The sequence below is a fragment of the Symphalangus syndactylus genome, chromosome 12 (genome assembly GCF_028878055.3).
Source record: "Symphalangus syndactylus isolate Jambi chromosome 12, NHGRI_mSymSyn1-v2.1_pri, whole genome shotgun sequence".
Classification (NCBI taxonomy): domain Eukaryota; kingdom Metazoa; phylum Chordata; class Mammalia; order Primates; family Hylobatidae; genus Symphalangus; species Symphalangus syndactylus.
Window position 1 is genome coordinate 83,617,645 of NC_072441.2, and position 22,909 is coordinate 83,640,553.

General features: G+C 52.0%; 2 protein-coding genes across 8 annotated transcripts; one reads left to right on the top strand and one right to left on the bottom strand.

Annotated features, from left to right (window-relative positions):
• The first annotated feature begins 657 nt into the window (after window positions 1-657).
• On the top strand, window positions 658-6,575 carry LOC134734869 (metaxin-1-like). Its single transcript, XM_063628228.1, has 8 exons — window positions 658-689; window positions 3,211-3,263; window positions 3,397-3,476; window positions 5,003-5,095; window positions 5,261-5,443; window positions 5,570-5,646; window positions 6,114-6,268; window positions 6,361-6,575. The coding sequence occupies exons 1-8, from the start codon at window positions 658-660 to the stop codon at window positions 6,573-6,575; spliced, it is 888 nt and encodes a 295-aa protein (XP_063484298.1).
• Window positions 775-20,909, bottom strand: LOC134733917 (lysosomal acid glucosylceramidase). Of its 7 annotated transcripts, none has more exons than XR_010117418.1 (13): window positions 20,112-20,265; window positions 14,112-14,206; window positions 13,656-13,743; window positions 12,911-13,102; window positions 12,640-12,786; window positions 11,544-11,677; window positions 11,161-11,333; window positions 10,357-10,594; window positions 8,790-9,014; window positions 8,226-8,389; window positions 7,740-7,856; window positions 7,442-7,645; window positions 775-1,045 (listed from the first exon to the last, which is right to left on the bottom strand). XR_010117418.1 is itself a non-coding variant. In XM_063624852.1 (12 exons), exons 1-12 carry the CDS (start codon window positions 20,455-20,457, stop codon window positions 7,540-7,542), a joined length of 2,025 nt encoding a protein of 674 aa, XP_063480922.1. In that variant the 5' UTR covers window positions 20,458-20,909; the 3' UTR covers window positions 7,005-7,539. The 7 variants fall into 7 exon arrangements, 4 of the variants coding, with proteins under 4 accessions (XP_063480922.1, XP_063480925.1, XP_063480923.1 ...); XR_010117417.1 differs by lacking the exon at window positions 775-1,045 and adding an exon at window positions 7,005-7,144 and having other exon boundaries at window positions 20,112-20,267; XR_010117416.1 differs by lacking the exons at window positions 775-1,045; window positions 20,112-20,265 and adding an exon at window positions 7,005-7,144 and having other exon boundaries at window positions 14,112-14,287.
• Between the last annotated feature and the right edge of the window lie 2,000 nt (window positions 20,910-22,909).

The following is a 22,909-nucleotide window of genomic DNA, read 5'->3' on the forward strand; positions in this document are numbered from 1 at the left end:
GCCTGACTAACATGGCAAAACCCCGTCTCTACTGAAAATACAAAACTTAGCCAGGCGTGGTGGCAGACACCTATAATCCCAGCTACTCGGGAAGCTGAGGCAGGAGAATCGCTTGAACCCAGGAGATGGAAGGTTGCAGTGAGCCCAGATCACACCACTGCACTCCAGCCTGGGTGAGAGAGCTAGACTGAGTCTCAAAAAAAAAAAAAAAAAAGGCTATGTGATAGAATGACTGGGATGGGGATTAGGTCCTCACTGAAATGGTGAGAGTGGAGTTAAAACCTGAAATTAGGTGACAGCACCAGATATATCTGGCCGAGGGTTTCGTGCTTGGAAAACAGCAGGTGCAAACGTCCTTGTGCTGGGAGGAAATTTGGCTGGAACAGAAAGTGGGCCAGATTGTAGCTAACCATAGTCTCTGAGAGCTTGCAGATGATTCTAAATACAATGGAAAGCCATTAAATTGCGGCAGAGCCTTGATATGACGTGCTTTATCATCATTTTGCTGAGTGGAGAATGGATTGCTGGGAAAAGTGAAAGATTGATTCAGAGGTTGTGGAGAGAGGGTGGCTGGAACTAGGTAGCTGGGGAGGTGGTGGGACGTGGATGAATTCAGGATAGGATTGGGTTGTGTTGGATATCAGAAAAGAAGTCACCATGGTTCCTGGGCTTTTGGAATGTGCAAATGGGTAATGGAGGTGCCATTGAGATGGGAACAGTGGAAAAATAACAGGCGCAGGGGTGGGAATCAAGAGCTCAGTTGTGTGGCCGGGCGCAGTGACTCATTCCTGTAATTCCAGCACTTTGGGAGGCTGAGGCAGGCGGATTACCTGAGGTCAGGATTTGCAGACCAGCCTGGCCAATATGGCAACACCCTGTCTCTACTAAAAATACAAAAACATTATTAGCCGGGTAGCGGGGCCTATAATCCCATCTACTCAGGAGGCTGAGGCAGGAGAATCGCTTGAACCCTGGAGGCAGAGGTTGCAGTGAGCCAAGATCTCGCCGTTGCACTCCAGCCTCGGCAACAAGAGCAAAACTCTGCCTAAAAAAAAAAAAAAAAGTTCAGTTAGTTTAGTTGTGGCCATGTTGAATCTGAAATACTCATTAGACATCCAACCAGATATGCTGAGTTGGATGGTGCTCATGAGAGGTCAAGGCTGGAGTTATGCATTAACACATAGAAAGATGGTACTTAAAGCCATGGACATTAGTAATAGGGCCACCTACAGAAAGAGTGGAAGTAGGCCGGGCGCGGTGGCTCACGCTTGTAATCCCAGCACTTTGGGAGGCCGAGGCGGGCGGATCACGAGGTCAGGAGATCGAGACCACGGTGAAACCCCGTCTCTACTAAAAATACAAAAAATTAGCCGGGCGTGGTGGTGGGCGCCTGTAGTCCCAGCTACTCGGAGAGGCTGAGGCAGGAGAATGGCATGAACCCGGGAGGCGAAGCTTGCAGTGAGCCGAGATTGCGCCACTGCACTCCAGCCTGGGCGACAGAGCGAGACTCCGTCTCAAAAAAAAAAAAAAAAGAAAGAGTGGAAGTAGAAAAGAGGGCTTACGCTGGGTGAGGTGGTTCACGCCTGTAATCCCAGCACTTTGGAAGGCCAAGGCGGGCACATCATTTGAGGTCAGGAGTTCGAGACCATCCTGGACAACATGGTGAAACCCCGTCTCTACTAAAAATACAAAAACTAGCCGGGTGTGGTGGCATGCACCTGTAGTCCCAGCTACTCAGGAGGCTGAGGCAGGAGAATCGCTTGAACCCAAGAGGCAGAGGTTGCAGTGAGCCGAGATTGCACCGTTACACTCCAACCTGGGTGACAGAGCAAGACTCCGTTTAAAAAAAAAAAATGATGGCCAGGTGCAGTGGCTCATGCCTGTAATCCCAGCACTTTGGGAGGCTGAGGCAGGCAGATCACGAGGTCGGCAGATCACGAGGTCAGCAGATCGAGGCCATCCTGGCTAACACGGTGAAAACGTGTCTCAACTGAAAATACAAAAAATTAGCCAGGCCTAGTGGCACGTGCCTGTACTCTCAGCTACTCGGGAGGCTGAGGCAGGAGAATCGCTTGAACCTGGGAGGCAGGGGTTGCAATGAGCCAAGATCGCACCATGCACTCCAGCCTGGCGACAGAGGAAGACTCTGTCTCAAAAAAATAAATAAATAAAATAAAATAAAAATGACGGCTGGGCGCAGTGGCTTACGCCTGTAAGCCCAGCATTTTGGGAGGCTGAGGTGGGCAGATCATGAGGTCAGGAGATCGAGACCATCCTGGCTAACACAGTGAAACCCTTTCTCTACTAAAAATACAGAAAAGTAGCCAGGCATAGTGGCAGGCACCTGTAGTCCCAGCTACTCAGGAGGCTGAGGCAGGAGAATGGCGTGAACCTGGGAGGCAGAGCTTGCAGTGAGCCGAGATCGCGCAACTGCACACGGGCAACAGAGCAAGACTCCGTCTCAAAAAAAAAATTAAAAAAAAAAAAAGAAAAAAAACAAAAACGAAGAAGGCTTATGTGAGGGCCTTGGGGCCCTATACTGTTAACCAGTTCAGGAGAGGTGTAAAAGCTTGTAAAGGATAACCAGAGCACAAAGTAGAAGAGCAATGTCCTCAAAGGGAAAAATTCAAGAAGATGCTGATTATGGAGATTAATTGCTGCTTCAAGGTCAAGTGAGATGCAGGCAGAGAAATGGTCACTGGGTCTGACACCACTTTTGGTCACTCAAATTTTGGTCAGAGCAGTGGCTGGAGAAAGACGGGAAGGAGTCTGATGGGGGTGGGTGATAAGAGAATGGATGTTTAAGTGTGGAGGGAAGAAAAAGAAAACCTATTGCTATGAAAAGGAGCAGAGATATGGTCCATGGTTGGAAAGAGTGTCTTGAAAGATTCTTTTTTTTTTTTTTTTGAGACGGAGTCTCGCTCTTTCACCCAGGCTGGAGTGCAGTGGCGCGATCTCGGCTCACTGCAGGCTCCGCCCCCCGGGTTCACGCCATTCTCCTGCCTCAGCCTCCTGCGTAGCTGGGACTACAGGCACCCGCCACCTCGCCCGGCTAATTTTTTGTATTTTTAGTAGAGACGGGGTTTCACCGTGTTAGCCAGGATGGTCTCGATCTCCTGACCTTGTGATCCGCCCGCCTCGGCCTCCCAAAGTGCTGGGATTACAGGCGTGAGCCACCGCGCCCTGCGAAAGATTCTTTTTTCTTAAAAGTTTCTTCTGCACCATATTGCACAAGATCAGCAACCCCTGGCAAAGCCCTTCAGGTACCCAGTATCCCATTGGGGGTGAGGAAGGGCGTGTACAAGAGGAGAAGCAGGAGATAGGCAGGAATGTGTTGCAACTATGTATGGATAGGCAGCTAAGGGCCTGGTTGGTATACTTTTCTCTCAATATCAGGAACTCTGCCTGCCCTTTGGACCAGTCATGGAGAGGTCAACTCAGTACCACACAAGATCATCACCCACCTTCAAAAAGAGGTGGGTGATTTGGATAGAGGGGGCTGCCAGTGAGAGAAATTCAGTCAATTCTCTACAATACACATTTATTGAGCACCAGATATATGCCATGCTAGATGCAGGGACCCAGAGCATCAAGGAGCAATAGTCTGGTGGCAGAGACACACACAATGTTACTGTGATGTATTAAAGCAGTCAGCAAGAGATGAAGCTCAGGGCACTGTGGGGATATCCAGAGGCACAGTACCTTCTGCCTGTCAGGCAGGGAGGAGAGGAGCACAGGCTGAAGGAGAGTGGAAGACAGCAGTTGGCCTCTGATAGTGGGACTGGAGAAAGATTTCTAAGGGCCACTTCCTGTTTTCAGGGACTAGGTTGGGCTAGATATGGGGCTCAGGATGGACAAGGCTTAGAGCCAGGTTGGAGAAGATGAAAGAGCATTGCTAGAGGAGTGGGGAGGCCTGGGCTATGCTCTTTACTCTGCCATTGACTATGTGATCTTGGGCAGGCCACGTAACCTCTCAGGGCTGTGCACTCCCTTATTTGTAAAACTAGAGGGTTGGGTCAGCATGTTTTCCAAGGGTTCTTCTAGCATTGACGGTCAGGTTCCAAGAGGGAATACAGTGTCAGAAGTGGGACACTCTTCCTCATTTCTAATTTCCCAAAGGTTAAGGACCTGGGAATTGAGAGGCCTGGAAAGAGGATCCAGATAAAAGCCAAAGTTCCGGGCAAGGCCAGGGCCACTGCCCTGATTGCTTAGGTGTGAACAGAGCTTTTCCAGTTTCCAAAGTATTCTAAATTATTTCCTAACACAGGGGCATTGAGAGAAAGAGATTCTTACCCCCATTCCACAGGGGAGAAACTGAGGCTCAGGGAGATTTAAGGATCATGCTGAAGAGGTTATCTGGGGACAAAGCTTACTCAGGATGTGGAGGGGGATGCTGAGGAACAGGGACTGGAGCCTGGGAAGGTAGGGCAGGCTGAGACCTGGGGGTATGGGTGGAATGTTTATGTGGTAGTGGTGTCTGGGCCATGGAATGAAGTGAAAGAAATAGCCAAGAGCTGGGCACTGAGGGAACAAGCTGGGGGGCCCTGGGCGTGGGTTCCCTGGATCCAGGGAGTGTGAGGATGGCTTTCCCTGGTTCCTGAGGCATGGACGGAGTCCTAGCCTGCATCTGAGCTCCGCTGTGCTAGCTTTGTGGTGTCTGGGTTGGGGAAGTTACTATTAGAAAGTTGCCATCAGCAGGCGTTGTTCCAGCTTTCCATGGAAATTCTGGGAGCTGCTCCTAGTTTGCGGCCCGACCTTTCTTCCTTCTTCTCAGTGGGCCCAGGACCTTGACGGCCAGCGGGCTCCAAGGCCCAGGCTTTTTCCCAACAGCAACAGGCTATTGGCTGGGCCCAGGCAAGGGGGCCTTGGCAGGAAAAGTTCCTTGCTGTACCTCCACTATACTCAGAGGCCAGTGAGGGGGGTACCAGACAGGACTCCTTCCTCCCTGGTGAAGTGCCCCTGCAGCTCCCCAGTGTCCACGCCATGGATATTTCCTCCACAGAAGTACAATGCTGATTATGATCTGTCAGCTCGGCAAGGGGCAGACACCCTGGCCTTCATGTCTCTCCTGGAGGAGAAGTTGATCCCGGTGCTGGTGAGTGTGCCCAGACCTCCCAGCATCCATGGCCAGCAGGGGAGGGGTCGGGCACACACAGACCCACACAGAGACTCAGGACAGCATGGGGGTCAGAAGCCCACCTTGAATCAGACAGGTTCATTGGCTCGGACCTGCCTGTTTCTTCCTGCCTACCCAATCCAGGTACATACTTTTTGGATAGACACCAAGAACTATGTGGAAGTGACCCGGAAGTGGTATGCAGAGGCTATGCCCTTTCCCCTCAACTTCTTCCTGCCTGGCCGCATGCAGCGACAGTACATGGAACGGCTACAGCTGCTGACTGGGGAGCACAGGCCTGAGGACGAGGAAGAGCTGGAGAAGGAGGTAGCTCTGAGACCGGGGGCTATTGTATGAGATGAGCCCCAAGGATGCTGGCCAGGAATGGGAGTGCTTAGGTGGGGAGGTGGCACTCTTCCCGCAGCTGCAAGCCTACCTGTGTCGCCCCTACAGCTGTACCGAGAGGCTCGGGAATGTCTGACCCTGCTCTCTCAGCGCCTGGGCTCTCAAAAGTTCTTCTTTGGAGATGCGTGAGTCTGACTCCAAGTGGGTAATGGGTGGCTTGGAAGAAGATACAGGTTCAGATGGAGCAGCTGGAGCTGGGGCTGGGGCTGGGGTGGGCTCAGGCTCTGGACAGGAGGTCCCTGAGACAGATACTGGCCCCAGTGACAGTGTGACTGTGTTTGGGGCCAGAGCCTTCTCAGAGGTACAAAAGGGTAGGGTGGGAGGGCAGCCAGGCACAGGAGGGACCTGAAGAGCTGTGGGGCACTGAATGTGCCCTTTATGCAGCCCTGGGATAGAGCCCTATTCAGGGCCAGGCTGGCGCCACCTGGGGATCTCTCCCCATACCAGGTCTAGAACTGTGTGTCCTGTCCTTCCCTGGTGGCCACCTGCTGCCCAGAGCCCACCTCCCAGGGCTGACTCTTCCTCCAGCTCCATCTTTACCCCTTCTGCCCCAGTGGTTCTCCTCCATTCCACCCTTCTCTCTCTGCTCCAGCCCTGCCTCCTTGGATGCCTTCCTCTTTAGCTACTTGGCCCTGCTGCTGCAGGCAAAGCTGCCCAGTGGGAAGCTGCAGGTCCACCTGCGGGAGCTGCACAACCTCTGTGCCTATTGTACCCACATTCTCAGTCTCTACTTCCCCTGGGATGGAGGTAAGGGGCAGATGGGAGGGGCAGCCCTGGGGAGAGTGGGCAGGGATCCAAGAACTAGTTCTCCTAACACACCTTCCTTCCTTGACCCTCAGCTGAGGTACCACCACAACGCCAGACACCAGCAGGCCCAGAGACTGAGGAGGAGCCATACCGGCGCCGGAACCAGATCCTATCTGTGCTGGCAGGACTGGCAGCCATGGTGGGCTACGCCTTGCTCAGCGGCATTGTCTCCATCCAGCGGGCAACGCCTGCTCGGGCCCCAGGCACCCGGACCCTGGGCATGGCTGAGGAGGATGAAGAGGAATGATTTGGGCCGGGCGCGGTGGCTCACGCTTGTAATCCCAGCACTTTGGGAGGCCGAGGCGGGTGGATCACGAGGTCAGGAGATCGAGACCACGGTGAAACCCCGTCTCTACTAAAAATACAAAAAAATTAGCCGGGTGTGGTGGCGGGCGCCTGTAGTCCCAGCTACTCGGAGAGGCTGAGGCAAGAGAATGGCGTGAACCCGGGAGGCGGAGCTTGCAGTGAGCCGAGATTGCGCCACTGCACTCCAGCCTGGGCGACAGAGCGAGACTCCGTCTCAAAAAAAAAAAAAAAAAAAAAAGAGGAATGATTTGTCCTCACACTCCCAAGACTGGTTTTTCTACTCTCGTGCATTCCAGAGGCCCCCGTGCCTCCTCGTTGGTACAGCTGGACACGGGGTGCTGCCCACCAGAATAAAGCCACTCACACTGACTGGGTTCAAACATTTTCTCCTTTAAGAGCTGCCATTTTTCCTGGCTGGTGCCACAGGAACCATCTGGGTGCCTGGGCACACCCACTGCTGCTTTAAGGCTTCCGCCCTGATGCTGACAGTGCTGCTCCACGGGCTCAGTTCTGCATCTCCAGGAAAGACAAACAGTCTCCAGTTTTGGGCCCAGCTTTCCTAGTCTCTTCTTTTCCTTACCCCCACCCCTCATCTTGTGTTTGTACAGTGAGCTCACCCTAGGCCTGGGCCCAGGCCCAGTTTCCAAAGCAAGCAGCACACGGCGCACATTCACATAAGCATGGGGGCTGGGGGGACACTGGGGCTTACTGATCTTTTTCTAGGGGCCTCCAGCCCCTGGCACCACCTAGAGGGGAAAGTGAGTCACCCAAACCACTGCCCCTGGGCTTATGTCGCTGTAAGCTCACCCTGGCCCTGCTGTGCCCTCTTTAGCCACAGACAGCGTGTGAGCTCTGTCCCTTCAATGCCCAGGCCGAGCCCAGTGCCTCCTTGAGTATCTGCTCCATCACTGGCGACGCCACAGGTAGGTGTGAATGGAGTAGCCAGGTGAGATTGTCTCCAGGAATCCCACAGCAGGATCCTTGATGGTAAGAGGCACATCCTTAGAGGAGCTAGGGAGCAGGGAGGAGAAGCTGAGAGTGTGATCCTGCCAAGGCCCCCGACCCTGTCTTCAGCCCACTTTCCAGACCTCACCATTGCCCTCACCGGTTTAGCACGACTACAACAGCAGAGCCATCGGGATGCATCAGTGCCACTGTGTCCAGGTCATTCTTCTGACTGGCAACCAGCCCCACTCTCTGGGAGCCCTCAGGAATGAACTTGCTGAATGTGGGAACAGATGGTCAGAGTCCCTCAGGATACCTCCCATGAAGCCCTCATCTAAGAAGTAACCCACCCACATACCCACCCCATAACTCCTGCAGAGGCTCTGCCCTGGCTCTCTAGGCCTGGAGCCATGCTGCTGGGCACTGACCCTGCTTTTCTGCATCGCAGTCCAGCTTCAGGCATTGGGGTTGTCTGTTGCTACCTAGTCACTTCCTGCCTCCATGGTGCAAAAGGGGATGGGTGTGCCTCTCCCGAGGTTCCACCCTAAACACCTTCCTCCTCCCTCATGGTGTAGAGTGATGTAAGCCATCCGATGTAGGAGATGATCGGCCTGGTATGGAATGGGGGTGCCCGCCCTCCACTCACCTGAAATGGCCAAGGTGGTAGAACATGGGCTGTTTGTAAAACGTGTCCTTGGTGATGTCTACAATGATGGGACTGTCGACAAAGTTACGCACCCAATTGGGTCCTCCTTCAGGGTTCAGGGCAAGGTTCCAGTCGGTCCAGCCGACCACATGGTACAGGAGGTTCTAGGGTAAGGACAAAGGCAAAGAGACAAAGGCTCAACACTGGGGGTCCCCAGAGAGTGTAGGTAAGGGTCACATGAGGGAGAGGCGGCTGTGGGTAGCTCAGCCCTGTGAGGGGCACATTCCTTAGTAGCTAAGGAGTTGGGGGTGTGAAGATCCAGGCATCTCAAGGGGAGCTGAGAAGTCTGAGGCAGCTGCAAGTGCCTCAGTAGTTGCAAAAGGGGCAATGAGGTGTGCAGACCTGTGAAGGAAAGGCAAGACAGGGAATCATGGTTCCCCAGAGTTGCCCAAAAGGGCAGGCTAGCTGGGGAAAGCTGGACAGGAAGGGCTTCTGTCAGTCTTTGGTGAGACTAGTAAGGGGTCTGCGGTCTGCTTTGCAGGAAGGGAGACTGGGGTGGCTTACCGTGATGATGCTGTGGCTATACTGCATCCCTCGATCCCAGGAGCCTAGCCGCACACTCTGCTCCCAGAACTTGGAGCCTACACAGGCCTCTGAGGCAAAGAGCATGGTGTTGGGGAACAGGCGGTGTGTCTCCCCTAGGGTGGCTTTGGCTGGAGCCAGAAAGTCCAGGTACCAATGTACAGCAATGCCATGAACATACTTAGCTGCTTCTGGGTCTGTCAGTACCTGCAAAGGAAGAGCAACTGACCCTGGACTTTGCACACAGGCTTCTGGAACTTCTAGTTCCTGTTGTAGGAATCCTGGAATTGGGTGATGGGAAGAATGCAACTAGAGAGGTTTGGGGAGATTTTTTGTTTTTGAGACAGGATGTGACTGTCACTCAGGCTGGAGTACAGTGGCGCAATCACGGCTCACTGCAGCCTTGACTTCCTAGGGTCAATTGATCCTCCCACATTAGCCTCCTGAGTAGCTGGGACTACACAGGTGCCACACCCAGCTAATTTGTGTGTGTATGTGTGTGTGTATTTCACCATGTTTCCCAGGCTGGTCTTGAACTTCTTAGGTTCAAGTGATCCACCTACCTTGGCCTCCCAAAGTACTGGGATTACAGACATGAGCCACCACTCCCAGCCTCGATAGTTTTTTGCTTTGTTTTGTTTTGTTTTGTTCTGAGATGGAGTCTCGCTCAGCCGCCCAGGCTGGAGTGCAGTGGCGCGATCTTGGCTCACTGCAACCACCATCTCCCGGGTTCAACTGATTCCCCCTTCTCAGCCTCCCGAGTAGCTGGGATTACAGACATCATGCCCAGATAATTTTTTTTTGTATTTTAGTAGACACAGGGTTTCAACACATTGGCCAGGCTGGTCTTAAACTCCTGACCTCAGGTGATCCACCCGCCTCGGCCTCCCAAAGTGCTGGGTTTGCATGAGTGAGCCACCTCGCCCAGCCCATAGAAAGGTTTAAAGTGACAACTGTGGGATCCATTGCACCCTGGAGGTCCAGGGGAATGGTGCTCTAGTAATCCATAGTTGGGTAGAGAAAACGCTCTCAGTTTGGGAGCCAGTGATTTGCATGCTGGATTTAGAGGAGCTAGGGAGCAGGGAGGAGAAGCTGAGAGTGTGATGCTGCCAGTGCTGCTCCACGGGCTCAGTTCTGCATCTCCAGGAAAGACAAACAGTCCCCAGTTTTGGGCCCAGCTTTCCTAGTCTCTTCTTTTCCTTACCCCCACCCCTCATCTTGTGTTTGTACAGACAGTGAGCTCACCCTAGGCCTGGGCCCAGGCCCAGTTTCCAAAGCAAGCAGCACACGGCGCACATTCACATAAGCATGGGGGCTGGGGGGACACTGGGGCTTACTGATCTTTTTCTAGGGGCCTCCAGCCCCTGGCACCACCTAGAGGCGAAAGTGAGTCACCCAAACCACTGCCCCTGGGCTTATGTCGCTGTAAGCTCACCCTGGCCCTGCTGTGCCCTCTTTAGCCACAGACAGCGTGTGAGCTCTGTCCCTTTAATGCCCAGGCCGAGCCCAGTGCCTCCTCACTGGAGCACCATGGAGGTCCAGGCCTTACCACCTTTGCCCAATGGGGCAGCAGCAAGCGTTGGTCATCCAGCATGAGTAGGCGGACATTGTGGTGAGTACTGTTGGCGAGGGTAGGACCTAGGTCACGGGCAATGAAGTCTCGCTGATGTTCAGGAGTGAAGCCCAGGCACTGGAAGGGGTATCCACTCAACAGCCCAGCAGAAGGCTCATTTTCAGCTGTCACTGCCCAGAACTGTAACTTGTGCTCAGCATAGGCATCCAGGAATCTGGCAAGAGAAAAGTCATGAGTGATCCAGCCAAGAAAGTGGAGCAGACCAGCTGGGTGTGTTGGCTCACACCTGTAATCCCAGCACTTTGGGAAGCTGAGGCAGGTGGATCACTTGAGGTCAGGGGTTCGAGAACAGCCTGGCCAACCTGGGGAAACCCCATTTCTACTAAAAATAGAAAAATTAGCTGGGCATGGTGTCAGGCACCTGTAATCCCAGCTACTTGGAAGGCTGAGGCAGGAGAATTGCTTGAACTTGGGAGGCAGAGGTTACAGTGAGTGAAGATGTCGCCACAGCACTCCAGCCTGGGTGACAGAGACAGAGACTCCTTCTCAAAAAAAAAAAAAAGAAGAAGAAAAAGAAAAGAAAGTGGGCCAGACCGAGAAAACAGGAAGCCTGATGGAGTGGGCAAGACCGACAGGCCCAAGTCTGAAAGGCCCAGAAGGTAGAAAGGTGAGCTGAGGACAGGCAGATCTGGAAGTGGAACTAGGTTGAGGGTTGGGACACAGATCAGCATGGCTAAATGGGAGGCCAGTCCTGATCCCACATCCTTGCTGATCCCTTACTTCACAAAGTATCTGGCCCAGGTCTGGTGGTAGATGTCTCCGGGCTGTCCCTTGAGTGACCCCTTCCCATTCACCGCTCCATTGGTCTTGAGCCAAGTGGGTGATGTCCAGGGGCTGGCAAGGAGTGAAATGGGACGCTGGGCCAACTGCAGGGCTCGGTGAATCAGGGGTATCTAGAAACAAAGGTAGTGAAGAGAGAAGCACCCAGATTTGGAACACATACTAGCCCAACCAGTGCATCTGGTTCAGCCATCACCCCCCACCCTCCCACCCCTGGGACAAAACAGCAGGGGACAAAATGTCTCCACAAGCAGACCTACCCTACAGCTTCTCAACTCCCAGACATCAGGGCCATCAGGGCCTGAAAAAGCTAGAATGCCTACCTTGAGCTTGGTATCTTCCTCTGGGAGGCTGAAGTTGTGCAACTGGAAATCATCAGGGGTGTCTGCATAGGTGTAGGTGCGGATGGAGAAGTCACAGCTGGCCATGGGTACCCGGATGATGTTATATCCAATTCCTATAGAAAAGGATGATCAAGATATGGTAGTCTGAGTTAACAGGAGAGTATGGGACTCTGCTTATCACTTGCCAGTCTTAATAGTGTCTGAGTCAAGGCCAAAGGGAACTTGGGCTCCTGGGTTGGTACCTGTGGAGGCTGGCACCTGGGTGAAGCACAGGCCTTTCTGAGCCTGAGTCCATAGCAGTTAGCGGATGATAGGCGGGGAAATCTTATTTCACAGGGCATTAAAACAGGAACCAAATGTCAGGGATGGGCAGAAGTCAAGGTCCAAAGAAAGGGCAAAGAAAAGTGTTGGTGGCTCACGCCTGTAATCCCAGCACTTTGGGAGGCCAAGGTGGGCAGATCACGAGGTCAGGAGTTCGCGATCATCCTGGCCAACATAGTGAAACCCCATCTCTACTAAAAATACAAAAAATTAGCTGGGCATGGTGGCAGGCACCTGTAATCCCAGGTACTTGGGAGGCTGAGACAGGAGAATCACTTGAACCTGGGAGGTGGGGGTTGCAGTGAGCTGAGATTGTGCCACTGCACTCCAGCCTGGGTGACAGTGTGAGACTCTGTCTCCAAAAAAAAAGAAAAAAGAAAAGTGTTGGCTGGGCTTGGTGGCTCACACCTGTAATCCCAGCACTTTGGGAGGCCAAGGCAGGTATATCATTTGAGGTCAGGAGTTTAAGACTAGCCTGGTCAACATGATGAAAGCCTGTCTCTATTAAAAATACAAAAATTAGCCAGGTGGTAGTGGCGCACGCCTATAATTCCAGCTACTCAGGAGGCTGAGGCAGGAGAATCACTATAGCCTGGGAGGCAGAGGTTGCTGTGAGTGGAGATCACACCACTGCACTGCTGTGTCGGCGACAGAGTGAGCAGAGTGAGATTCTGTCTCAAAAAAATTTAAAAAAAAAGAAAAGAAAAACAAAAAGTGTCAATGGCTCATGTCATCTTGTCCCCTTCCTCCTCACCTTCTTCAGAGAAGTACGATTTAAGCAGCAAATTTTGGGCAGGGGGTGACAGGGCAAGGATGTTGAGAGCAGCAGCATCTGTCATGGCCCCTCCAAATCCCTTCATTTTCTGGAACTTCTGTTCTGGCTGCAGGGTCAGTAGCAGGCCTGAGGACATCCACAGGGAATAAGGGTATCAGCACCCAGGGGGGAAACTCCATGGTGATCAGTGACACCGTTTACCTCTAGGAGGACCCAGCCTGGCCCAGGGGGTGAGGGGTGTAATGGTTACCTGTGCCCGTGTGATTAGCCTGGATGGTCCCTGTACTCAGCTCCATCCGACGCCCACTGCGTGTACTCTCATAGCGGCTGAAGGTACCAAGGGCAGGAAAGGTTGGGGGGTCAAGGGAGTCACAGTATGTGGCATTGCAGACACAGACCACCGAGCTGTAGCCGAAGCTTTTAGGGATGCAGGGGCGGGCACCTGGGAGGGAGAGGGTACAAGCAGAGGTGAGGTCTGATGAAGACATGGAGAATGGACACATCCGCTAGGAGAGACTGAACACACTTTCAAAATTCCTCACCCCTTGGCCGGGCGCAGGGGCTCACACCTGTAATCCTAGCACTTCAGGAGGCCGAAGTGGGCGGATCACCTGAGGTCAGGAGTTCGAGACCTGCCTTGCCAGCATGGTGAAACCCCGTCTCTACTAAAAATATAAAAATTAGCTGGGCGTAGTGGTGGCCACCTGTAATCCCAGCTACTTGGGAGGCTGAAGCAAGAGAATCGCTTGAATCTGGGAGGCAGAGGTTGGAATAAGCCAAGATTGCACCACTGCACTCCAGCCCAGGCAACAGAGTAAGACTCTTTCTCAAAAGAAAAAAAACAAAATCCTCACCCCAAAGTTGGTCTCAGTCACTCAAAAGGATTTATTGAGCACCTACTAAAAGTCTACCACCAGCTTACTGGAAGGCTACCAAAGGACTATGAGGCAGAAGGGAGCCTCTGTGCTACCTCCCCACTGCCTTGACTCACTCACCTGATGCCCATGACACTGCCTGAAGTAGAAGCAATCCTGTGAGGCTGCCAGCCATGATGCTTACTGTACCCGAAGGCTTGGGACATTCCTGAGGACAGAATGAGGAGTGGCTGAAAAGCAAGCCCCTCTCCACCCCTCAACTACTCTCCCGGGCAGGGCTTAGCTGCCTTTGGGTGCCCATGGCCTAGTCTCCCACATTCATTAGGACAAGGCCCACAGACACCTGGGTGCAGCTCTCCCTGCAACCCTTCTGATGACAACTCTCTGCCCACCCCAAATCAGGATGCTCCCCACCACTCTTCCCACCCATTTCGACTTCGACCCCTCCCTCCATCTGTGCCTTGCTCAAAGAGCCATGATGGCCCTGGATTCAAAGAGAGTCTGTCATTCATTGAATTCCAGTGCTAGGATTCCAGAAGCACTGTGACAATGCTGATTGGGAGCTCTCTCTCTTACCTCTCTGGAAGGACTTGAAAACTCCATCACCTCAGGGTCACTAGATGAGGAGAAGAGCACAGGGGTTCCAGAGTCTCTGAAGGATAGAGGATCCACTAAACAAAAACAAGGATGCAGGTACCTGCCTTAGCTATAGGCACTAGGTTAGCCCTGCAAGTAATTCCGGCTTCCTGACGTGGATGGGTCATGTGATGACTGGGAGCGTCACATGACACAGGAAGTGAGGCAATTGCAGCCATATTTCTAAAGGGCAATTGGCTTCCTCCTATCTGTTACAGATTATATGCCCTATAAAACTCTGGAGGGCATGTATGGGTGACAACTTTAGGAAGAGCCTAGAACACAGATTTGCGTGGAGAATGCGGTAGAGGCTCCTAAATCCCAGAGGATGGGAACCACAGCAGGAACACTGCTTTTTTTTTTTTTTTTTTTTTTTTTTGAGACGGAGTCTCGCTCTGTCGCCCAGGCTGGAGTGCAGTGGCGCAGTTTCGGCTCACTGCAAGCTCCGCCTCCCGGGTTCACGCCATTCTCCTGCCTCAGCCTCTCCGAGTAGCTGGGACTACAGGCGCCCGCCACCACGCCCGGCTAATTTTTTGTATTTTTAGTAGAGACGGGGTTTCACCGCGGTCTCGATCTCCTGACCTCGTGATCCGCCCGCCTCAGCCTCCCAAAGTGCTGGGATTACAAGCGTGAGCCACCGCGCCCGGCGGCACACTGCTTTTTTGATAGAAATGTCAAAAAGGTACAAATAAAGCTGCTAATATAATAATAAAAAAAAAACTTCACTGTGCAAAATACTGACACTACCGAGATGTTTAAGACACAGTCTTTGCCCTATAGAGGTGCGTGAGGCATGGAAGTCAGACACACATATATTTACAGATAAAGACAGAAACGGTAACAGGTGTGCATGGAGAGCTCTCTGAGATGAGGAGGACCATTCGTGGGTGGGGAATTATCCAGGATGGCTTCACAGAGGAAAAAGTGAGGGGGCTTATTAGCCAGTGAAGTGCAGGGCACAAGGAGGGTGGGACACTGGCAGTGGGATGACAGGACTGGAGAGAGGGAGTGGTCAGTGCGGCTCCTCTGCAGCGTCCCTTGTTTCATCATCAGATACAGATAGTAATAGCTGTTCTTCCTTCCTCACAGGACAGGGAGGTTTGTAAAGTCGTTCAGAAACCAGAAAGTGTTTTACAAAGCCATATCCTCAGTGGACACAAAGAGGAAGTTGTCCGTGGTGTGGCCTCATGAACCACATCAAATGAGATTTAGTGGGAGTGGCACAGTCATGACCTGACTAACCACAGCTCTCAGCCCATTTCCTTGCCTGGAAAATGGAGGCAATGTCACAACCTTAAAGGGTGGTTACTGCAGTCAGTGAGGTAATCGCAGTGCCTGACCACTTGGTGGGCACCTGGGAACTACTTGTCTGTTGTTTGTATTTTTTTGTTGTTGTTTTTTGAGACAGAGTCTCACTCTGTTGCCCAGGCTCACTGCAACCTCTGCCTCCTGGGTTCGAGTGATTCTCCTGCCTCAGCCTCCCAAGTAGCTGGGATTACAGGTGCCCTCCAACATGCTCGGCTAATTTTTTTATTTTTAGTAGAGATGCAGTTTCGCTATGTTGGCCAGGCTGGTCTGGAACTCTGGACCTCAGGTGATCTGCCTGCCTTGGTATCCGAAAGTGCTGGGATTACAGGCATGAGCCACTGCGCTGGACCCCAGCCATCTTTTTTGTTCTTTAAATGATCTCAGTGAAGTCTTTCTAGATACACTCCAAGCAAAATTGATCATTTCTTCTTCTAGGTTCCTCCAGTAATTTTTTTTTTTTTTTTTTTGGTTTTGAGACAGAGTCTTGCCCTGTTGCCCAGGCTGGAGTGCAGTGTGATCTCGGCTCACTGCAACCTCCACTTCCCTGATTCAAGCAATTGCCCTGCCTCAGCCTCCTGAGTAGCTGGGATTACAGGAGCCCACCATCATGCCTAGCTAATTTTTGTATTTTTAGTAGAGATGGGGTTTCACCATGTTGGCCAGGCTGGTCTCGAACCCCTGACCTCAAGTGATCCACCAGCCTCAGCCTCCCAAGGTGCTGGGATTATAACGTGAGCCACCACACCCAGTCTCTCCAGTAATTAAGTACAGTCTCAGTGAGATGGCAAGGTTGGAATCCTGGCTACACCATTTACTGGCTGTTTGACCTTCAATAAATCAATCACTCTAAGCCTCTGTTTCATCTATAAAAGGGGAGTGATAACTCCTACCTCATAGAGTTGTTGTGAGGTTTGAGTGTGATAATGTGTCTCTAGTGCACTGCTTGACACTAAACATTGCAACATGTTAGGCCTCTGTTCCTGGAAGGAATGTCTTACTCATTCTAAATATCCTTGTAGACAACCTGGCACAGGGGTAGCTATCAAGTTGTAGAATTGAACTAGTTGCTTCACTATGTCAGTATCCACTCCTTCCAGACTTCTCACTTTTCAAGGAAACGTTGCACAGGATTTGTTCTGGGTAGGGCAGGTAATATCTAGTACCTTACTTCCCTCAAGTTCATTCATCTCACAGATATTTCCTGAGCACATTCTACATTTGCCTCTCCTGCTCTATGGAGTTTAGAAGTCCAACCATCTCCACTTCCCCTCTGCATAGTGAGCCTCTTCTTTTCTGGCCAGGTACTGAGCAATTTTTTGTTTTTTGTTTGAGACAGGGTCTCCATATGTTGCCCTGGATGGAGTGTAGTGGCTTGATTTTGGCTCAGTGCAACCTCTGCCTCTCGGACTCAAGCAGTCCACCCACCTCAGCCTCCAGAATAGCTGGGACTACAGGCGCACAACACCACACCTGGCTAATTTCTGTATTTTTTGTAGAGACAGGGTCTTACTGTGTTGGGCAGGTTGGTCTCAAACTCCTAAACTCAAAGGATCCTCCTGCCTTGGCTTTGCAAAGTGCTAGGATTACAGGGTGAGGCACCGTGCCCAGTCTGCTTTTCTTTTCTGGTTTTTTTTTTTTTTTTTTTTGAGATGGAGTATCTCTCTGTCGCCCAGGCTGGAGTGCAGTGGCACGATCTCAGCTCACTGGAACCTCCGCCTCCTGGGTTCAAGCAGTTCTCCTGCCTCAGCCTCCCAAGTAGCTGGGACTACAGGCGCCCGCCACCACAGCTGGCTCGTTTTTTTCTATTTTCAGTAGAGACGGAGTTTCACCGTGTTAGCCAGGATAGTCTGGATCTCCTGATTTCGTGATCTGCCCTCCTCGGCCTCCCAAAATGCTGGGATTACAGGATTACAGGTGTGAGCCACGGTGCCCGGACTTTTGTTTTGTTTTGTTTTGAGACAGAGTTTCGCTCTTGTTGCCCAGGCTGGAGGGCAATGGCATGATCTCGGCTCACTGTAACCTCTGCCTCCAGGTTCAAGCAATTCTCCTACTCAGCCTCCCGAGTAGCTAGGATTACAAGCATGTGCCACCAGGCCCAGCTAATTTTGTATTTTTAGTAGAGATGGGGTTTCTCCATGTTGGTCTGGCTGGTCTTGAACTCCTGACCTTAGATGATCTGCCCGCCTTGACCTCCCAAAGTGCTGGGATTACAGGCGTGAGCCACTGCACCTGGCCTTTTCTTCTTCTTTTCTTTTTTTTTGAGATGGAGTTTTGCTCTTGTTGCCCAGGCTGGAGTGTACTGGCATGATCTTGGCTCGCTGCAACCTCTGCCTCCCAGGTTCAAGTGATTCTCTGGCCTCAGACTCCCGAGCAGCTGGGATTACAGGTGCTCGCCACCATGCCCAGCTAATTTTTATGTTTTTAGTAGAGACGGGGTTTCACCATGTTGGCCAGGCTGGTCTCGAACTCCTGACCTCGTCATCCACCTGCCTTGGCCTCCCAAAGTGCTGGGATTACAGGCATGTGTCACCGCGCCCAGCCTCAAGACAATATTTTCTATTTAAGCTTCCTTCTAAATGTTTGGGATTTTAAAATTTTTCTTTCTTTTAGAGACAGGGTCTCACTCTGTCACCCAGGCTGGAGTGAAGTGCTGCAGTTAGGGTTCACTGCAGCCTCGATCTCCTGGACTCAAGTGATCCTGCCACCTCAGCCTCCTGAAAAGCTGGGACTCCAGGTGTGTGCTCATTTTTGTAGAGACAAATGGCTGTCTTTAATTTTTTAATTGTTTTTAATTGTTGACCTGTCAGCAGGAAGATGGGATCTTCCTGTGTTGTACAGGCTAGTCTCGAACTCCTGGGCTCAAGCAATCCTCCCATCTCGGCCTCCCAAAGTGCTTGGATTACATGCTTGAGCCACAGTGCCCAGGCATTTTTTTTTTTTTTTTTTTTTTTGAGACAGAGTCTCACTCTGTCGCCCAGGCTGGAGTGCAGTGGCGTGATCTCAGCTCACTGCAAGCTTTACCTCCCGGGTTCACACCATTCTCTTGCCTCAGCCTCCCGAGTAGCTGGGACTATAGGCGCCCGCCACTGCGCCTGGCTAATTTTTTGTATTTTTTAGTAGAGACGGGGTTTCACCGTGGTCTCAATCTCCTGACCTCGTAATCCGCCCGCCTCGGCCTCCCAAAGTGATTACAGGAGTGAACCACCACGCCTAGCCTAAAGCGATCTTTTAAAAATATACATCTGGGCCAAGCGCAGTGGCACGTGCCTGTAATCCCAGCACTTTGGGAGGCTGAGGCAAGTGGATCACCTGCGGTCAGAAGTTCGGGACAAGTCTGGTCAATATGGTGAAACCCTGTCTCTACCAAAAATACAAAAATTAGCCGGGCATGGTATGGTGGTGCGTGTCTTTAATCCCAGCTATTTGGGAGGCTGAGGCAGGAGAATCACTTAAACCCGGGAAGTGGAAGTTGCAGTGAGCCGAGATCACAGCGCCACTGCACTCCAGCCTGGGCGACAGAGACTCTGTCTCAAAATAAATAAGTAAATAAAATCAGACGGTAGAAGGCGAGTGTAGAGGGATACCAGCATCCAATTACAGCCTGCCATGGACTTGCCAGGTTTTTCATCCCTTCCTTAGCACGCCCCACTCTTCCCCACCGTTTAGCCTAGTTAACACTTTCAGAATTCAGCCCAGATGTAACTTTCTCTAAGAACCTCGCCCCAAGTAGCCTCAACCCCACATCTCCTGTAACACAAACTCATAGCCCTCACATCTTTGTCACTACCACCCCCCCACCCAACGCCTTTTTTGAGACAGTGTCTTGCTCTATCGCCCAGGCTGGTCTCGAACTCTTGGCCTCAAGCGATCCTCCCGACTTGGCCTCCCGAGTAGCTCCTTTGTCGCTCTTATCACTGTTGTGATTAATTGTACAAATGGCTTAATGGCAGTTATAGCGCCCAGTTCATCAAAAACAATGGCCTGTTTTCGTCAGCGGGCAGGGTAGGGTAGGGACCAGTCCATCCTGGCACCCATCTGCAGCTCCAGTGCGAATCCCAACCCCGGCGCTCGTCGCCGGGCTCCGTGAATGTTTGTCACATGTCTGAAGAATGTATAAATTATATAACCTTCTTCCCACTCCACCCATCAAAAAGCAAGTGGATATAAGGACTTGAAGATTTTATAATCTCTTCTTCATTAGTAAAATCTGACCATCCTTACCGTTAAAAATAATAATGATGGTTGGCCGGGCGCGGTGGCTTACGCCTATAATCACAGCTGTTTGGGAGACCGAGGCGGGCGGATCACGAGGTCAGGAACTGGAGACCAGCCTGACCAACATGGTGAAACCCCGTCTCTACTAAAAGATACAAAAAATTAGCCGTGCGTGGTGGCGGGTGCCTGTAATCCCACGTACTTGGGAGGCTGAGGTAGGAGAATCACTTGAACCCGGGAGGCGCGGAGGTTGCAGTGAGCCAAGAAGGCGCCATTACACTCCAGCCTGGGCGACAGGGCGAGACTCTGTCAAAAAATAAATAAATAAAATAATAATAATAATGGTGAAAAAGATTAAGTGCGAACGCAGGCAGAGGACAGCTAAGATTCAAAGGTCGAAATATTCATTACGCCTACCGTCGGCGAAGAGAAACAGCAGCCCCAACCGGAGGCAAAACGAAATCCCACCGCAGCCTGCAAAGGCGCGTGGGCGGGACTGGAGACTGGGGCCCAGCGCAGCAAGAAGCTGAAGCCAGCATGCAGCCCCACCACCCGCAGCCGCGAGAAAAGCAGCCCTGGGGAGGCGGGGAGGGGCCTCGCTTAGAAAAGAGACGGTCACTCGTCCAGAGGCGGGACTCAGAGCCCTTCTACAAGTTTCATTGGTCAACTTGAAGACGGACAACTCTTGCAGGCCAGCCGTAGCCCAGATGGGGCGCAAGCGTATTTGGAAAGGGAGAGAGCGCCGGACGCGAGAACTACTCATGCGTGTCGGCGTTTTCCCGCCAGCACAGTCTTGGTAGATGGGGGCGATTGAATTCCCACAGTGAGTCCAGCCCACCGAGGCTCGGAAGATTCCTAACCTTCCTCTTTAGAGAGCCTCAGGTTAGGGAACGTCCAGTGCCCAGAAGCTGCCCCGTGGGAATCCCACCGTCTACCGCCTCCTACCTAATGTTTCGTCCTGGCCGTGCCCCAGCCCTTCCTGAGGCTGGGTTGTTACGATGGGGAATTATTCAAGAAGTCTTGCAGCCTGACGCCATCTCTGGGCAGTGCTCCTCCCTCCTCCCTGTCTTCCTTGGAGGGCACCACGTTGCCCCTACAAGCACAGGGTCCTGAAGCTGTTTACAGGGCCCCACCGTGCCACTTTAGTATCTTTTTTTTTTTTTTTTGAGACGGAGTCTTGCTCTGTCGCCCAGGCTGGAGTGCAGTGGCACGATCTCGGCTCACTACAAGCTCCGCCTCCCGGGTTCACGCCATTCTCCTGCCTCAGCCTCCCGCGTAGCTGGGACTACAGGCACCCGCCATCCCGCCCGGCTAATTTTTTGTATTTTTAGTAGAGACGGGGTTTCACCATGTTAGCCAGGATGGTCTCGATCTCCTGACCTTGTGATCCGCCCGCCTCGGCCTCCCAAAGTGCTGGGATTACAGGCTTGAGCCACCGCGCCCGGCTCACTTTAGTATCTTAACGAATGTTTGTTGAGGATCTACTGAGTGTTAGACCCACTGCAATGAGCAAGTTTCTGATCTTGGGACCTTAACATTCTATGGGACGACACAAATATATAAACCAAAAATAATTTTAGATAGTGATACGTGCTCAAACCATGGCTATGTGGCCAGGCGCAGTGAGTCACACCTGTAATCCCAGCACTTTGGGAGACCGAGGCAGGCAGATTACTTGAGGTCAGTAGTTTGAGACCCGCCTGGCCAACATGGTGAAACCCTATCTCTACTAAAAATACAAAACTTAGCTGGGCGGGCATGGGGACGGGCGCCTGTAATCCCAGCTACTCGGGAGGCTGAGGCAGGAGAATTGCTTGAACCCAGGAGGTGGAAGGTTGCAGTGAGCCCAAATCACACCACTGCACTCCAGCCTGGGTAACAGAGCAAGACCCTGTCTCAAAAAAAGACAAAACAGGGCCGGGCGCGGTGGCTCACGCTTGTAATCCCAGCACTTTGGGAGGCCGAGGCGGGCGGATCACGAGGTCAGGAGATCGAGACCACAGTGAAACCCCGTCTCTACTAAAAATACAAAAAATTAGCCGGGCGTGGTGGCGGGCGCCTGTAGTCCCAGCTACTCGGAGAGGCTGAGGCAGGAGAATGGCGTGAACCCGGGAGGCGGAGCTTGCAGTGAGCCGAGATTGTGCCACTGCACTCCAGCCTGGGCGACAGAGCGAGACTCCGTCTCAAAAAAAAAAAAAAAAAGACAAAACAAAACAAAAAAAACCATGGCTATGTGGCAGAATGACTGGGATGGGGATTGGGTGCTCACTGAAATGGTGAGAATAGAGCTAAAACCGGATATTAGGTGACAGCACCAGATATAGGGGCCAAGGGTTTCATGCTTGGAAAACAGCAGGTGCAAACGTCCTTGTGCTGGGAGGAAATTTGGCTGGAACAGAAGGTGGGCCAGATTGTAGCTGACCATAGTCTCTGGGAGTTTGGAGATTATTCTAAATACAATGGGAAGCCATTAAATTTTTAGAGGCAGAGCCTTGATGTGACATGCTTTATCATCATTTTGCTGAGTGGAGAATGGATTGCTGGGAAAAGTGAAAGACTGATTCAGAGGTTGTGGAGAGAGGGTGGCTGGAGCTAGGTAGCTGGGGAGGTGGTGGGATGTGGATGAATTCAGGATAGGATTGGTTGTGTTGGATGTGGGAAAAGAAGTCACCATGGTTCCTGAGCTTTTGGAATGTGCAAATGGGTAATGGAGGCACCATTGAGATGGGAACAGTGGAAAAATAACAGGTGCTGGGGTGGGAATCAAGAGTTCAGTTGTGGCCATGTTGAATCTGAAATGCCCATTAGACATTCAAGCAGATATGCTGAGTTGGATGGTGCTCATGGGAGGTCAAGGCTGGAGTTATGGATTAACACATAGAAAGATGGTATTTAAAGCCATGGACTTTAGTAGTAGGGCCACCTACAGAAAGAGTGGAGGTAGGAAAGAGGGCTTAGGTGAGGGCCCTGGGGCCCTCCAATGTTAAGCAGTTCAGCAGGACAAAGTAGAATAGCCAATATTTCCTTTCAAAGGGACAAATCCAAGAAGATGCTGATTATGGGTATTAATTGCTGCCTCGAGGTCAAGTGAGATGCAGGCAGAAAAATGGACACTGGGTCTGACACCACTTTGGTCACTGGAGAGTTTGGTCAGAGCAGTGGCTGGGAAGATAGGGGAAGGAGTCTGATGGGGGTGGGTGAGAAGAGAATGGATG

What these genes read in the sequence shown, in the direction of transcription:
- LOC134734869 (XM_063628228.1), top strand. Translation starts at nt 658, where the DNA reads ATGGTTCCTGGGCTTTTGGAATGTGCAAATGG. An exon ending in AGAAGTTGATCCCGGTGCTG is followed by an intron (nt 5,096 to 5,260) that starts GTGAGTGTGCCC and finishes TACCCAATCCAG; the next exon opens with GTACATACTTTTTGGATAGA. An exon ending in AGGAAGAGCTGGAGAAGGAG is followed by an intron (nt 5,444 to 5,569) that starts GTAGCTCTGAGA and finishes TCGCCCCTACAG; the next exon opens with CTGTACCGAGAGGCTCGGGA.
- LOC134733917 (XM_063624852.1), bottom strand. Translation starts at nt 20,457, where the DNA reads ATGAGTAGTTCTCGCGTCCGGCGCTCTCTCCCTTTCCAAATACGCTTG. An exon ending in TTTCAAGTCCTTCCAGAGAG is followed by an intron (nt 13,744 to 14,111) that starts GTAAGAGAGAGA and finishes TTCTGTCCTCAG; the next exon opens with GAATGTCCCAAGCCTTCGGG. An exon ending in ATAGCCACAGCATCATCACG is followed by an intron (nt 8,390 to 8,789) that starts GTAAGCCACCCC and finishes TCCTTACCCTAG; the next exon opens with AACCTCCTGTACCATGTGGT.